At 43.1% G+C, this 17,943-nt stretch overlaps 1 protein-coding gene and 1 non-coding gene across 3 annotated transcripts in view; both read right to left on the bottom strand.

The window, feature by feature from the left end:
• The window catches only part of RTF2 (replication termination factor 2), a 52,926-nt gene that overhangs the window by 33,801 nt on the left and 1,182 nt on the right, over window positions 1–17,943 (bottom strand). For both annotated transcript variants that reach the window (XM_003904583.3, XM_009215899.2), the window contains exons 2-5: window positions 13,841–13,935; window positions 12,446–12,539; window positions 9,807–9,946; window positions 2,467–2,545 (exon numbers count right to left, since the gene is read on the bottom strand). In XM_003904583.3, coding sequence (XP_003904632.1) covers window positions 2,467–2,545; window positions 9,807–9,946; window positions 12,446–12,539; window positions 13,841–13,935 — 408 coding nt within the window. The remainder of the gene's footprint in view (window positions 1–2,466; window positions 2,546–9,806; window positions 9,947–12,445; window positions 12,540–13,840; window positions 13,936–17,943) is intronic.
• Window positions 11,479–11,579, bottom strand: LOC116270910. The gene has a single exon (XR_004179214.1). It is a non-coding gene; the product is annotated as a small nucleolar RNA U13 (small nucleolar RNA).

Raw genomic sequence — 17,943 nt, 5'->3', positions numbered from 1 at the left:
TTATTTTTTGAGATGGAGTCTCACTCTGTCGCCCAGGCTGGAGTGCAGTGGCACGATCTTGGCTCACTGTAACCTCCGCCTCTCAGGTTCCAGCAATTCTCCTGCCTCAGCCTCCCGAGCAGCCAGGATTACAGGCGCGTGCCACCACAGCCAGCTAATTTTTGTATTTTTAGGAGAGACGGGGTTTTGCTATGTTGGCCAGGCTGGTCTTGAACTCCTGACCTCAGGTGATTCACCCGCCTTGGCCTCCCAAAGTGTTGGGATTACAGGCGTGAGCCACCGTGCCCAACCTAACAGTTAACTTTATATTCCTAGGATAAATATATAAAAACAGTACTCTTTGCCATAAAGTTACCATAAAAATGCAGAGAATACCAAACAGTTTTGTTAGATCCTGCCTGCTAAAGCTCTGAGCTTAAAGTCTACTTTCTTAGGCAGTCAAAAGAGTGTTACAGACATGTGAGGATCAAAGGGAGAATTTCTCCTCAAAGCAAGCAGAAGGTCTGAAGGATAGCAAAGTGGGCGTCACTGTCCTGCCAGACAATGCCTTACAGAGACACCCAGTGCCTGGCTGTGCGCCTCCCCAGGGCAGCACCGCTACCACCAGCAATCTCTCCATCCCTGGGAGTGCAACCAATAACCATGCTCTTCCTTTGAGGCCCAGAACAAATGCCCCTCCCTTTATAAAGCCATTTCTCACCAGCAGACTAAAGAAGGTTCTCTGGCCCCTTAATGCCAGTATCTTTACCATCTATTTGGTACCTGGCCTCAAAAAGCAAAGTAGAGCACGATGTTTCCTATAACTTATGATTCCTGCAGGACCGCAATCTCCCTGAGCGCAGGAACCGTGTCATCCACACCTTACTTGCCCTTGGAATCTATGTCATCATCTTAATACGGGAGACATAATAAATACTTCTGGCTGAATATCAATCGATTCCCAAATGTCTTCTTTGAATTTCTTTTCTTAAAAGAAAGCTTAATAAGACAGACTCCTCATTCTAAGAAGCCTTTATTCACAGTCACCCCAAAGTGGACACAACTCACCGCCCCCACTGACCTCTTCCCCACTCACCTCTGCCTGCCTCTGGGCCTAGACAACGGGAGCCACCCAGTGTCCTCCTCCACGGCTAGGATTTTTAGAATAAAACTAATGCACATCCCATCTGGCTTAAAGCTGCCTTCTGGCTTCCTGCTGCTCTTAGAATAAAATCTGTAAGCCCCAGCGTGGCCCCCAGGCCCTCATTGCATGAGATAACTCCTGCCTAACTCTTCAATCTCATCTATTCCCCTCGCCGGCCCTCCATTCTCACACCTTCTGTTCCCTGAACTCGCAAAGTCCTCTATCACTTCTGAGCTTTTGCACATGCTGTTCCTGCTGCCTAAGAGGCTGCTACTCAGGCTATGCGCAGCTGGCTCCCTTGTGCCCTGCAGGTCTCAGCTCAAACCTCCAGAGATGCCTCTGCCAACCACCACTATGCCAGCCTCTCTCCCTCCAACACATGGCCTCATGTCTTTCCTTCCTAGCATCGGTCACAATCGAGTCTGCCTTGCTCATCTAGCTGAGTGTCTCTCTCTCCAATCAGGATGTGGGATGCAGGAGGGCAAGGGCCTTCATGGATCTTCTTCAGCATGCTATCCCACAGATCAGTGCCTCGAAGAGGCGCTGGCCCCTAACCATCACTTAATGAAAGCTGCTGGCTTTCACAACAGGGAGCAACAACACAGTGGGGAGGGGAATGAAATACAAACAGGGCTGATACAGGCAAAATACAGTCAGAAGCTGCTGGCATCAATGACATTAAATGAAGCAGCACGCTTTCGATGGGTCAACAGTACACCCAAGACACACACACATTCTGGCTTCAGCAGCAGCAGCGCCATTAAAGCAAAGCATCAGTATTTCCTCCACATGAGCTGAGGCTAGCTCTCATGTCTAGTTACTTGCCAACCACGTGACTATTTACTGAGGGCATGCTACATGCCCTGGAGAGAATAAGTCCTGCGGATAAAGAGATGAACAAGCCTTGTTTCCTACCCTCGAAAACTAAGTCCGGTGGGGAAACAGACACACACATATGCAACTACATGACGATGGGAGGAGTGAGATAACCAGGTGCTTGGGGAGTGGAAGGAGATTTAGCACCAGGGAGTCACAGAACAAGTAAGAACTATAGAACTGAGGCTCACAGGGAGCAGGCCTTCCAGGACAGCAGGTCCACTAGAGGAAACTGAGGCAGCGGCACGTTCAGGAAACAGCCCTCGGGTGGTCTGACCCGGACTGGCAGGCAGTGGTCAGGTGATAAGAGGTCACTGGGGTCTGTACTCCAGCAACCAAGAGCCATGGAAGCAGAAAAGCAACTTATGAGAGCTGATTTCAGAAAGAACAAAGGGAGGGAAAGAACCCTAAACCATCTGATTCCTCAGCTATGGAGAAGGAACAAATGGTACATGTCAGGAACTCACCGTGTGGCAAACTTCCGCTTTTATCTCTTTCAAGGCTCGCTCAGAAAACACACAGCCGCAGCACCGAAGGAAGCAGAACCTGGAGAAATAACCCAGTGGGGAAAAGACTGTATTAATCACATGATCAACTCACATTTATTCGGTTGATACAAAGGCCACGACCCACAAAGATTAAAATGGTTACATTTCACTCCATTAAAAAAAATCAGTACGTTCTCATAGAAAAGGGCCAGAAAAAAAAGAAAGAAATCAGTTATATACAAAATAAAAAAAAGATCAAAACTGAAACCACAACCATAAAAAGTCAAAAGAACAGGAACTCAGGGAGGAAATATTTCCAATAAATATAAGATTCAGAGCTTATTTTATGAATATTCAAAAAGGTCTTAGACAGCAACAGCCAACATCATAATAGAAAAATGGCCAAAGAGGACTGACATGCAGTTCACACAAAAAATATATAAAGACCAAAGGATTCTTAACCTCAAATGTTAAAAGAAATGCCTTTTGAAACCATGACACATCAATTTTTTATCTATGGGGCAGTAATTCAAGAGATTGGGGCTGGGCACAGTGGCTCACACTTGTAAATTACAGCGCTTTGGGAGGCCAAAAGTGGGAGGATCACGTGAGGCCAGGAGTCTGAGATGAGCCTGGGCAACACACTGAGAATCTATCTTTAAAAAAAAACCTTTTAAAAACTTAGCCAAGTGTGGTGGTGGGCTCCTGCAGTCCCAGCTACTAGGGAGGCTGAGGTGGGAGGATGGCCTGAGCTATGATAGTGCCACTGCACTCCAGCCTAGGTAACAGGGACAGATTCTGTCCCTTTAAAAAAAAAAGAAAAAAGAAGAAAAGAGACTGAAAGTATCCAGCTGGAAACTGAGGACACAGGCACATTTGCTGTCAGGTGGATACAACACAGTACAATACTTTATGAAGCCAATTTGGCAGTACCAAATAAAGTGTGGCTTTTAAGAATTTCTCCTACAGAAACATGCCCACAAGTGTGCGAACATACAAATGTGTGTCTAGGAAGTTGTGTAACATAGCAAGGTAAAAAGGAAAGAGGAAGTCACCTCCATGTTTCTCAGTAGAGAAATGGTCAAATAAATTATAAACACCCAAACAGCTATTAAAAAGAAGGTAAATCTGTACTCAAGGTCACGAAAATATGTCCAAGGTAGACAGGGTAGAAGGAAAAAAAGATGTTATTAAAACCATATAATGTGACCCCATGATAGTTTGGGAAGAATATATGTTGATTTCTACATCTACATGCAGAGGCGTGGAGAAGCGTGGATGTGGGTGTGTGGTGGGGGGAGGGTGGCATTAAACATCAAACAACGAATAATGCCATCACCATGGCTGGAGAGCAGCATAAAGCACTTTAACATTTCACTTTAGGCATTCCTTGAAAAACGCCACAGGACAAATTTTCTCTAATTTCCCAGGGATTATAGCAGACGCAGATTGGCCTAACCAAAATCCAGTTCATAACACTGCACTAAATTCAATTAATGTTGTTTAGAATTTTTAAAATCCTATTTTATAGATACTTACAAATTATTAGGAAGCTATTTTTCTTTTTACAAAGGCCCAATGTTTTTATTACAGTTACAGTTTATTTCTACTTTTCTATATATTTAAATCTTCATTATACAAACTTTATTAAATACAGCTGGTCCTCTATACCCATGCGTTCTGCATCTGTGAATTCAACCAACCCGGATCAAAAATCTTTGGGAGGAAAAATGAATGCATTTGTACTGAACGTGCACAGACCTTTTTCTTATTATTCCTTGAACAATACAGTATAACAACAATTTACACAGCATTTATATTGTATTAGGTATTATAAGTAATCTAGAGTTGATTTGAAGTATACAGGAGGATGTGTGTAGGTTATATGCAAATACTGTACCATTTGATATCAAAGACCTGAGCATCCATGGATTTTGGTATCCACAGGGAATCTGCGAACCAGTCTCCCACATATATCAAGGGATGACCATATACAAACTAATCCAATCATCAATTTCAAGTGTGGAGGCTCTTATCAATAACAGATGGACAAAGTCAAAATAAGCAAAGCTCAATTCATTGGGTAAGAGAAAAAGGAGAAGAGACTGACCAGCAAACCAAAGGAGAAACAACAGAGGAAGCCACAATCAGAGCAGCAGGCTGCAGGGGACTCCTACTCGAGACCCCACTGTGGAGCTCGTTTCTGCTAAGTTCCTCTTCTGGGGTGAGCTACAGTTTTCTTAAAAACAAGTGGGAAGCCAAACACGAAAGGTTACATATTGTATGATCCTATGCATATGAAATATCCAGGAAAGGTAAATCCATTGCGACAGAAACAGACTGGAAATGGGGAGTACCTACGTAGTGGGCAGAGCGTTTTCCTTTTGGGGTGATAAAAATGTTCTGGAACCAGATAGAGGCGGTGACTGTACAATACTGTGAGTGTACTAAATGCCACTGAAACATAGACTTTAAAATGGCCAATGTTATGTGACTTTTGCCTCAAATACAAACACGTATATGTGTGTGTGTATATATATATATGCATGCGCGCACGCGTGCACACACATACACACACACACACAGAAGCGGGACATGGTTAGGTAAATGAGTCTGGTTCCCCAGAATATGTCCTACTTGACCCCAATGGTGGTTTAGAGAGAGCCCTAAATGGTTTAAATTCAGATTATTTGAAGAAGAGTGTAGTATTTAAAAGCAAAAGTCCTGGGTCCTAAACTGTACTTCTCTCCAAATCCATGAAGCCCCTAGTTGTTCCATTTCAGAACAGGACAGTTAGTTGCCCCGGCAGAGTCTGCCACATGCAACGTTCCTTGGCACACTGAGAGGGTGTCCACGTACCCCTGTTAAATAAACAGACACCAATGGGCCAGAATGCTCAAGATTAAATACTGCTGGTTCAATAAAACCGTTCTTACTTATTCGAGATGCTTTGCCCCACCCCTTTCCTGAATGAAAGTAGTAAAAAATGCTACCTTTCAATATGTCATGTGTTTGATAGAAGATTCCAGAGGGCAGTCTGGACTACCAGCTACTAAGGATACAGGCATACCTTGTTTCATTGCACTTTGCAGATACTGTGATTATTTTACAGACTGAAGGTTCACGGCAATCCTGCATCCGGCAGGTCTGTCAGCATCTTCCCAGCAGCATGTGCTTATGTCACGCCTCTGTGTCACATTTTGGTAATTCTCAAATATTTCAAATGTTTTCATGATTACTACATCTGCGACGGTGATCTGTGCTCAGTGACGTTTGATGTTACTTTTGTAATTGTTTGGGGTGCCAGGAACCACACCCATAAAAGATGGTGAACTCAATTAATAAATGTGTGTGTTCTGACTGCTCCATGAACTGGCCATTCCCCCGCCTCTCTCCTTCTCAGTTCTCCCTATTCCCTGCGACACAACAATATTGAAATTAGGCCAATTGAGAACCCTACCATGGCCTTTAAGTGTCCAAATAAGAGGAAGAGTTACACGTATCTCACTTTAAATCAAAAGTTAGAAATGATTAAGCTTAGTGAGGAAGGCAGGTCCAAGATAGGCCAAAAGCCAGCCTCTTGAACCAAACACTTAGCCAGGCTGTGAATGCAAAGGAAAAGTTCTTGAAGGAAATTAAAAGTGCCACTCCATAAACACAGGAATGGTAAGAAAGTGAAACAACCATATTGCTGATAGGAAGAAAGTTTTAGTGGCCTGGACAGAAGATCAAACTAGCCACAGTGACAGATCCTTAAGCCAAAGCCTAATCCAGAGCAAGGCCCTAACTCTCTTCAATTCTAGGAAGGCTGAGAGAGGTGAGGAAGCTGCAGAGGAAAAGCTGGAAACTAGCAGAAGTTGGTTCATGAGGTTTAGGGAAAGAAGCCGTCTCCATAACATAAAAGTGCAAGGTGAAGCAGCAAGTGCTGATGGAGAAGCTGCAGCAAGTTCTCCAGAAAATCTAGCTAAGATCATTAAAAAAGATGGGTACATTAGACAACAGATTTTCAGAGTAGATAAAATAGCCTGTATTGAAAGAAGATGCTACGTAGGACTTCTACCGCTAAAAAGGAGAAGTCAATGCCTGGCTCCAAAGCATAAGGACAGGCCAACTCTCGCTAAGGTCTAACGTGCCTGGTGACTTTCAGCTGAGCCAACGTTCATTTACCGTTTGAAAACCCTAGGGTTCTTAAGGATGATGCTAAGTCTACTCTGCTCTCGAAATGGAAGAACCAAGCCTGAATGACAGCACATCTGTCTATAACATGGCTTATGGAATATTTTAAGCCCAATGTTGAGACTTACTGCTCAAAAAAAAAAAAAAGATCCCTTTCAAAATATCACTGCTCATTGATAATGCACCTAAGTCACATAAAAGCTCTGATGGAGATGCACAAGGAGATTAAAGTTATTTTCATGGCTGCTAACACAACCACCATTCTGCAGCCCATGGATCAAGGTGGAATTTTGACTTTAAAGTCTTATTATTTAAAAATACATTTCATAAGGCTATAGCTGCCACAGCCTTCTTCTGCCATTCCTCTGATGGATCTGGGCAAAGTAAATTGAAAACCTTCTGGAAAGAATTCACCATTCTAGATGTCATTAAAAACATCTGTATTTGGCTGGCTGTGGTGGCTCATGCCTGTAATCCCAGCACTTTGGGAGGCTGAGGCAGGCAGATCATCTGAGGTCAGGAGTTTGAGACCAGCCTGGCCAACATGGTGAAACCCCGTCTCTACCAAAAATACAAACATTAGCCGGGCGTGGTGGCGGGTGCCTGTAATCCCAGCAACTTGGGACGCTGAGGCAGGAGAACTACTTGAACCCAGGAGGTGGGGGTTGCAGTGAGCCGAGATTGTGCCACTGCACTCCAGATGGGGAAATAGAGCCGAACTCCATCTCAAAAAAAAAAAAAACATCAACTGTGACTCATGACAGGAGGGCAGAATATCAACATTGACAGGAGTCTGGAAGAAGCTGGTTCCACCCCATGGATGATTTGGAGGGTTTCAAGACTTTAGTGGAGGAAGTAATGCAAGTGTGGTAGAATAGCAAGAGAGTGAGTGAGAAATGGAGCCTGAAGATGATGGAATTGCTGCAATCTCATGATAAAACCCAAATGGATGAGGAGTTGCTTCTTATGGATGAGCAAAGAAAGTGGTTTCTTGAGACGGAGTCTGCTCATGGTGAAGATGCTGTGAATACTGTTGACGTGATAGATCTGAAATATTACATAAGCTTAATTGATAAAGTAGTTGCAGCGTTTGAGAGAATTGATTCCAATTTTGAAAGGTATAGGATGGGTGAAATGCTATTAAACAGCATCACATGCTACATACAGAGAAATCTTTCGTGAAAGTCAGAGTCAATCGATGCAGCAAATTCTACTGCTGTCTTACTGTAAGACACTGCTACAGCCACGCCAACCTTCAGCAACCACCACCCTGATCAAGGCAACATCGAGGCTCCACCGGCAAAGATGATGACTCACTGAAGGTTCAGATGATTGTTAGCATTCTTTAGCAATAATTTTTAATCAAGATAAGTATTTTTTTTTTTTTTTGAGACGGAGTCTTGCTCAGTCACCCAGGCTGGAGTGCGGTGGCGCGATCTCGGCTCACTGCAAGCTCCGCCTCCCGGGTTCTCGCCATTCTCCTGCCTCAGCCTCCCGAGTAGCTGGGACTACAGGAGCCCGCCACTACGCCCGGCTAGTTTTTTGTATTTTTAGTAGAGACGGGGTTTCACCGTGTTAGACAGGATGGTCTCGATCTCCCGACCTCGTGATCCGCCCGTCTCGGCCTCCCAAAGTGCTGGGATTACAGGCTTGAGCCACTGCGCCCGGCAAGATAAGTACTTTTTTTTTTGACATAATGCTATTGCACACTTAAAAGATTAGAGTATAAACATCTTTTTTTTCTTTTTGAGTCAGGGTCTCGCTCTGTCACCCAGGCTCTGCAGTGGCATGATCATACCTCACTGTAGCCTTGAATTCCTGGGCTCAAGCAATTCTCCTGCTTCAGCCTCCCAAGTAGCGAGGTCTATGGGGCATGCTACCACGGCTGGCTAATTGAAAAGAAATTTTGTTTTGTAAAGACAGGGTCTCACCTTGTTATCCAGGCTGGTCTCAAACTCCTAGCCTCAAGCAATCCTCCTGTCTCGGCCTCCCAAAGTGCTGGGATTATAGGTGGGAGCCAGCATGCCCTGATAAAGATAACTTTTATACGTACTAAGAAACCAAAATTTTCTGTGACTTGCTTTACAGTAATATTTGTTTTATTGTGGTGGTCTGGAATAGAATGCACAATATCTCTGACGTATACCTGTACTTCTCAAAAGTGGGGGAAAGGGCTTAACACTTTTGCTTAGTGAGACATCCTATGAAAAAGCATGTACTAACCCATTCAACTCTTCATATTTTTGAAAGAGGAAAATATACAGGTTGCTTACATTTGCTACACAAAATCTCAACCATGAGATTCCTGGTGCTATAGCCAGGGAATCTGTTACATATTCAAGGTAGGTTACCATTTTTTTGAGCCTTTGGTTGACTGATTAACCACAGGTTCCATAACTCTGCCTGCTACTGCATAACTTTCAACATTTGTGACCAAGTGCAGTGGCTCCCACATGTTATCCCAGTGCTTTGGGAAGATCATTCAAGGCCAGGAATTTGAATCCAGCCTGGCCAACATAGGGGGACCCTATCTCTACAAAAATAAAACTTAGTGGCTGGGCGTGGTGGCTTATGCCTACAATCCCAGCACTTGGGGTACTTGGGCAGGAGGATCACTTGAGGCCAGTAACTTAAGACCAGCCTGGGCAACAAAGTGAGATCTCATCTCTACTAAAACCAAACCAAACCAAACCAAACCAAAACAAAACAAAAAAAAGGATACAAATAAAACTATAAAACATAATAAAAATTAAAAATTAGTAACTAGAAGGAAATGGGATTTGCTTGATGGGAAATATTTGCCCTTTGCTTTCTGTCCCACAGGAAAAGATGATCTAAGAACTAAACTCAGGTTTCACAAGCGTCACATGAGAACTTTTCAGAATCCCACTTCACTTCAGGTTTTGTTTCCCTACCTCAAGAACAGAAGGCCACAGATTAGGCTAGGTCTTGCAGGAAGTCCTATAGCAATGGCTGGTGGAAATGAATGTGCTCATGACCGAGCACCATTTCCTCTAAGACACTACCAAACCAAGGACACCAGAAAGAAAGCCACATGATTGCTAAGCTATGGCACCACTGCTACCAAGACCGGCATTATTCCTCCAGCCTCCCACATCATCCGTCCCAGGTGCGTCACTAACCTGTGTCGGCCATTCATCTCCAGGCCCACAACAGGGCAGATGAAACGTGCCCGCTGGAGGTCATCATGTTTGTCACCTTTAGTGTTTCCTTTATCCCCTTCCCAGGCAGGATTATCAGAAAGCTTCAGCTCTGTCACATTCTGGGAAAAACCATTAATATTTTAACAATTCATCTGATAAATAGATCATCCTTTGCCTTAACCACCTAAGTCAACAAATTGTTATTTTAGCCCTTCCCATCAAAATCTCTTCCCCATAGTTACTTTCCTCTTGTCCATAAGAAACACAGATATAATTTTTTTTTTTTTTTTTTTTTTTTTTGAGACGGAGTCTCACTCTGTCCCCCAGGTTGGACTGCAGTGGCCGGATCTCAGCTCACTGGAAGCTCCGCCTCCCGGGTTCACGTCATTCTCCTGCCTCAGCCTCCCGAGTAGCTGGGATTACAGGCGCCCGCCACCTCGCCTGGCTAGTTTTTTGTATTTTTTTTAGTAGAGACGGGGTTTCACCGTGTTAGCCAGGATGGTCTTGATCTTGTGACCTCGTGATCCGCCCGCCTTGGCCTCCCAAAGTGCTGGGATTACAGGCTTGAGCCACCGTGCCCGGCCAGAAACACAGATATAATATTAAACCATAAACAGAAAACAGAAAACAAGGCTGGGACATGGTGGCTCACGCCTGTAATCCCAGCACTTTGGGAGGCTGAGGTGGGCAGATCACCTGACGTCGGGAGTTCAAGACCAGCCTGACCAACATGAAGAAACCTTCTCTCTACTAAAAATACAAAATTAGCCAGGCATGGTGGAGCACGCCTGTAATCCCAGCTTGAACCCAGGAGGCAGAGGTGCAGTGAGCTGAGATCGTGCCATTGCACTCGAGCCTGGACAACAAGAGAGAAACTCCATCTCAAAAAAAAAAAAAAAGAAAAGAAAACAGAAAACAAGATCTTTTCAATTCACTGACTAGCAAGTAAATTAGTTATTTCTACTATACAAATTTTTTTAACTTAAGGAAAAGTACCTTCTCACATAAAAAATTACTCCACTAAGAGAAAGTTTTGCATGGGTTCCACCCAGAACGGAATGCTTTCACTCCTGAGGCTGCTTCATGTTACCGACCATCTATATTTATATAATTGTTGAAAAAAGCAAAACAAAAAAAAAATATATATATATAAATCATTGAATAGACAGTAAAATCTGAGGCCATGGCCTAAAAGCTAAGGCAGAATATTAGCCAGAAAATACTGTCATACTCCAAGACACAGCCATTCAGGTTTTCAAGAACTTCCAACTTTACAAAGAATTTGATACAACAGCTCTACTTTCGCATTCAAGGCACTTCTTCATATTTAACGAGACCATTTTGACTTCAACACTATAGAGAGCAGCTGAGTGTTTCCAAAGGCAAATCACCATTCATCCAATCAGCTTCCTGGCTGAGAATCAGCACGTGTCTTACTGAGTTCTCCGCTCCAAGTATTTGTGGACTATCAATTGACAGTAATGACAATCTTATGTATTAGCATTGTTTTATTTGTATCCTTTTTTTTATTTACCATTGTAATTTCTTGGAGATTTTTTCCATTAAAGATTCAACCACATAAAACTGAATATTACATGTATTTTAAGTATAGAACTGTAAGAATTAATTTCAATAATTGCAATTTTTTTCTCATCAGATGGGTAATGTGCTGATGTCACAAGGTTTGAGAGAGGCACATCTTACACATGCAAGTGAAAACCCAATCATAGCACTTATGAACTACTAAAGAATCGTCCATCACATTTTTGATGTAAGACGATTCATACTATCACAGGTTTTTCAGGAATAAATTCTCTTCCACAAGGTAAAAGACCACTAAAATCAGAATAATTTCTACAGCGCTATCATTAGCTACATTTCAGAATTACAAATTTGCCTGAAACGAACATATCCTGTAATCAATCCCAAGAATTGGAACAAAAAGCCTAATATAATAATACGAAAGAAAGAAAAAGAAGGCAAAACCTAGAGCCTTAGACTGGGAGTTAAGGGATCTGGTTCTGGTTTAAGTACTTCACTAGCCACGTGGCCTCAAGTAAGTCATTTACAGTGAGACGAAGGTTTGACTAGCCTCATGGTTCTCAAATTCTTCACTACCTTTCTTTTCTCCCACTGACCACATTTAAAAAGCTGTGTCCTCTCAAGAAACTTCCTTTATCAAAAAAACTTGTTTTTTCAACTTTTATGGAAGAACTTTAACTGTCAATCAGAACCTCTAATCACCAGATGGTAACCACATGATTTAACAGTGATCCATAAAATTCTCTAATTCTACAAAAGTACCTTCCAAACCCAAAATCCAAGTAGGTGAATCTTAATTACAAAAATAATGCCTCCCAACATTAATACAGAACCTCAAAATTTTCAAAGCACAGCACACAGGTGAAATCACAACAGATTTATACTGAAGGAAGTACGCATGGTGGAACTCGTGGCTTGAGATTTACGTGACCTCCCAAGATCATACGTGTATTAGATGGCTGGGTGGGAATGGAATCCCAAATTTCTGAGTTCAGTCTTTAACGTGTATAAATTCTATAAAATACACCTCAGCCACTTTTCAGACCCTCACAGCACTTCAGAATCACTAGTGTTACCTTAATGCTTTTAATGTGAGATGCTGCCTTCCCAAGAGCCTTTTCTGCAGATTTGTCCAAGAGAAACTCAATGACGGCATCTTTGTTATAAAGTCTGCAATAGTAAGTATTAGAATATTACGTCAACAAGCAACTTTCAAATAACCAAAGGAGGAAGAATAAACTGACCACAATCCAAAAGTCATTTACATTTGATAAGAGAAATGCCCTGAATTATTAAAAAGTAAATTTAACCCTGTTTCAACTATTTCCGAGCATACAAAGAAGGAAATTATTTATTTATTTATTTGAGACAGTGTTTCACTCTTGTCGCCCAGACTGGAGTGCAATGGTGCAATCTCGGCTCACTGCAACCTCCGCCTCCCTGGTTCAAGCAATTCTCCTGCCTCAGCCTCCCAAGTAGCTGGGATTACAGGCGCCCACCACCATGCCTGGCTGATTTTTGTATTTTTAGTAGACACGGGGTTTTACCATATTGGCCAGGCTGGTCTCAAACTCCTGACCTCAGGTGATTCGCTTACCTCAGCCTCCCAAAGTGCTGGGATTACAGGCATGAGCCAATGCGTCCAGCCAGAAAATAGTTTAAATCAAAGGTGGCAAACTGGCAGTTAGAAGGCTGAATGTAACCTGAACAAGGATTTTTTTAATTGGGAAATTTAATGTGTAAGTACACATTTCCTATTTTTCTTTAAAAATTAAAACCAGAAGGTGTGGAATCACTAGGCCCACATCATTGAGCTGTAAAAACTGGCTGGAACTGAGTGGCAGCTCCTGCTTTGGACAGGACATGGACTCTCCAGTATTCTCCATTCCCTGCCATTCTCTCCTGTTCCTCGCATGGCTCCTTCATGTGTTTATGCTTATAACTTAGCTTCTATTGGCCCCTGAGTTTGCTTTTTTTTTTTTTTGAGACAGGGTCTCACTCTTGCACAGGCTGGGGTACAGTGGTGGAATTATAGCTTACTACAGCCTCAACCTCCCAGACTCACAGGCTCCTCCTGCCTCAGCCTCCTGAACAGCTGGGACTACAGGAACATGCCACCATGCCAGGCTAATTTTATTTTTTTGTAGAGGTGTGGTTTCACTATATTGCCCAGACTAGTCTAGAACTTCTGGACTTAAGTGACCCTTCCTCCTCAGCCTCCCAAAGTGGTGGGATTACAGGCGTGAGCCATTGCACCCAGCCTGGCCCCTGAGTTTTCAAACCATGGATTAAATAAACCAAACTGACTAGAAGAGTGCAGAACTATGTTCAGAGACAGGGAACGATAGCCTATGCCTCACAAATCTGCTTGGGATAATTCACGTTTGATGAAGGGAAAACTGCATTTACACATCGAAATTCTCCTCAAAATCACTTCATAAACTCATCTTCATTAACTGTAAAAACCATACCTGCCAAGTTCACAGGCAACTATTGGTCGTCTTAGTATTTCCTGACTTAGAGTACAATAGTTCCATTGGGCTACTAATTCAGCATCTTTGTCGACCTAATAAAAAACAAAAAAATTCAATTAATTTTCATCTCTGAAAGACACATGGTTCACAATTCTACATATAAAAGTATATTCGGTAATACCACACTGTAATGATTTTTCTTTTTTAAATCAAAGATAATGAAAATGACATAGGAAGTTGGATTTTGTTTGTTTTTGAGACGGGGTCTCACTCTGTTGCCCAGGGTGGAGTGTAGTGGCACAATCTTTGCTCACTGCAGCTTCCACCTCCCGGACTCAAGCAATCCTCCCACCTCAGCCTCCAGAGTAGCTGGGACTATAGGTGCACACCACCACGCCTGGTTAATTTCCGTATTTTTTGTAGAGACGTGGTTTTGCCATGTTGCTCTCAAACTCCTGGACTCCACTGATCCGCCATCTCAGCCACCCCAAGTGCTGGAATTACAAGCATGAGCAACTGTGCCTGGCTGAAGTCAGGATTTTAAAAGTCACAAGTAATTGATACTACATCAAATAAAGGCCCATCTACATATGACATGTACAAAGAAAAAGAGTTTATATAAAATTATTAAACTATTCATGCAAGCCATATACAAATATTAACATCTGAATCTTCATAATAAATTAGGGAGGCCATACAAAAGTACAAAAGAGAAAAACAAAGTGTGTTAGATTAATTTCTAACAATGGGAAAGCCCCTTCAGTTATGGCAGATTTTAAAGACTTAAGAACTAAGAAGACAAGCATTTTTTTTAAAAAGTTCAGAACAAAGACTACATAACACTTTATAAAATGTTCAATTTAACAGAAATAAGTGTTTTGGGGCTTATTTACTAAGGGATACATCAAACTTTATTCACAGTATGAAAATCCAGACATAAGACCCTCCCTGGCCCTCGAATGACATTTCCACATACATCATATTCCATGTCCCTCCCTTCCATTCTATTTCCCTTCACTGTTCATTCCACCCTCTCTGTCTTCACTATTCACTACCGCTCTTCCCCAACCGCCGTTAAGGCTTCACCGCTTCTTCCTTCGCCGTTAGGCTACCGCTCTTCCCAGCACCCGTTAGACTGCACCGCTCTTCCCCAGTCTGTCTTCACTGTTAGACTGCACCCCTCTTCCCCAGTCTGTCTTCACTGTTAGACTGCACCCCTCTTCCCCAGTCTGTCTTCACTGTTAGACTGCACCGCTCTTCCCAGTCTGTCTTCACTGTTGGACTGCACCGCTCTTCCCAGTCTTCACTGTTAGACTGCACCGCTCTTCCCCAGTCTTCACTGTTAGACTGCACCGCTCTTCCCCAGTCTTCACTGTTAGACTGCACCGCTCTTCCCCAGTCTTCACTGTTAGACTGCACCGCTCTTTCCAGTCTTCACTGTTAGACTGCACCGCTCTTCCCCAGTCTGTCTTCACTGTTAGACTGCACCACTCTTTCCCAGTCTTCACCGTTAGACTGCACCACTCTTCCCCAGTCTTCAAATGCCAAACCTGAATAATTTAACAGGACGGCCCATTTGGAAGAAAATAGGAAGAGAAAAGAAAAAAAGACAACGAAAACAATCCCGCTGAATTTATTTTATTAATTTATTTTTTGAGACAGGGTCTTGCTCTGTTGCCCACGCTGGGCTGCAGTGGCACAATCACAGCTCACTGCAGCCTCAATTTTCCTAGGCTCAAGCAATCCTCCCCCTTAGCCTCCAAAGTAGCTAGGACCACAAGCAAGCGCCACTATTCCCCGCTAACTTTATTTTATTTTTCTGAAGAGATCTCCCTGTGTTGCCCAGGCTGTTCTCCAACTGCTGGGCTCAAGTGATCCTCCTGCCTCACTCTCCCCAAGTGCTGAGTTTACAGGTGTAAGCCAACACACCTGGCCCTCTGAATTTAATTTTTAAAGTAAAAACTGCTTAAACGCTTACTGTGTGCCAGGCACCGTGCTAAGCAGTTTCCATGACTTAACTTTTTAATCCTCAGAAAAACCCTATGAGTTAGTATTTTCACTTTTGTAGATAAGGAAAGCGAGGCACCAAGAGGTTAGGTTATATTCAAAAAGCACCTCAGAGAGTTGGGGACAGGGAGAAAAGTGACAAATCATTCCTTATCCAGGCCTTTAAAACTTGGTTCCCTCCAAAAAGCAGTACAAAATGTCTTTACCAGGGTCTCTCTTCTTTTCTAGGGTCTTTCATCTTCTAAGTTTTTACATATCTGTGCTGGAAAGACAAGTGTTTTTTGGTTTTTTTTCTTTTTTGAGACGGAGTCTCGCTCTGTCGCCCAGGCTGGGGTGCAGTGGTGCTATCTCGGCTCACTGTAAGCTCCGCCTCCTGGGTTCATGCCATTCTCCTGCCTCAGCCTCCTGAGCAGCTGGGACTACAGGTGCCCGCCACCACGCCCAGCTAATTTTTTGTATTTGTAGTGGGGACAGGGTTTCACTGTGTTAGCCAGGATGGTCTCGATCTCCTGACCTTGTGATCCGCCTACCTCGGCCTCCCAAAGTGCTGGGATTACAGGCGTGAGCCACCGCGCCCGGCCAGACAAGTGTTCTTTCTATACTTTCACTCACAACACTCAATACTTCCAGAACACTTCTGACAAAATGTATGGGATTTTCCCCACACCAAGCAATTCTCTGATAGCAGCCAGATGTCTCACAATTAAACTCAACTCTGATACCACCTATTTGCATACGGCCTCAGATCCCAAAGGTTAAGGGCTCAGTCCCATAATACTGTCCCCTACCCCAACTTTAGATGCTAATCTCAAGTTCAAAAGTTGTCACCCGTGCTTCTGACTGTCTATAAATCAAAGGCTACCACAATCCCCCACTCAGGTTTGATAATCTGCTAGTGTCTCACAGATGTGGGAAAACAGTTCAGTTACCATTGCTGACTTATTACAAATACATTTTAAGGACACAAATAAATAGCAAGATAAAGAAGCACATAGGGTATAGTCTGCAAGGGTCCAAAGTGCAGGACTGTCCCCATGGAGCTGGGGTGAGTAACTCTCCTGGCATGTGGATGTGGTTGGCAACCCAGAAAATCTCCAAACCCTCAACTTCTTTATGGAGACCTCCCCATGTAGGCATGATGGATTATTAACTCCATGCCCAATTCCTCTCCTCCCTAAAGGATGGGGGTGAGGTGGGGTTGAAAGTTCCAAGCTTCTAATCTTGGTTAGGTGTTTCTGGTGACCAGTCCCCATCCAGGAACTCACCAAGAATTGCCTTATTAGAACAAAAGATAATCCTGTCGCCCAGGAAATTACAAGGAATTTAGGTGCTCTGCGTTAGGAACCAGAGCAGATTTCACAATACTGATTTGAAATGTAAGCTCCACCAGGGCTAGACTCTGTCTTGTTCACTGCTATATCCCTGGGGCCTACAACAATGTATATATGGTAACCACTTATTAAGCATTTGTTGTGTGAATAGTGACAACAAAAATCCATCCTGCCTAGGCATTCTGGCTTTTCTGAATCGTTCTTCCTTCTTTTCTACCCTCTTCCGACACCTGTTTCTTGTGAAGACTTTCATTAAGCTACTCTTTTTCAGCCCAAGGCACAAGAAAACAAAATTGAGCCAAACACTTTTTTGGTAAAAGCCAAAAAAGCACTCATGAATGCTAATTATCCAGCATTAGCCTGTTTAAATGTAGGTATGATCAGAGGATACACTTCATCCTCTTGGGTATTCATTCATTCTCACATTCACACATGTATTTTAGGTGTCTATTATGTGGCAGACACATGGTAGGGGTTACAGACAGGACACCCAAGGTTCCTGTCTACGTGGGAAAGAGACAATGAACAAGTAACACAGTGGTAGGCACTGTAAAGAAGAGAAGAGACAATATTGGAAGTGAGCCACATTTCAGCTACAGTGGACAGATAACATCTGAGTAAAGAACTGAATGAAGTAAAGAAACTCATCATGTGACAGTCTCAGTGAAGAATATTTCAGATGGATGAATTCACACTCCAAGTTGAAGAACAAGAGGCCTGTTTAGCTAGAACAGTATGAAAGAGGTGGAGAGGGGCAGAAGA

Source organism: Papio anubis, chromosome 16 (assembly GCF_008728515.1).
Source record: "Papio anubis isolate 15944 chromosome 16, Panubis1.0, whole genome shotgun sequence".
In the NCBI taxonomy this organism is placed as follows: domain Eukaryota; kingdom Metazoa; phylum Chordata; class Mammalia; order Primates; family Cercopithecidae; genus Papio; species Papio anubis.
Note: the sequence above shows the minus strand (reverse complement) of the source record. Positions and strands in the feature narration are given on the sequence as shown.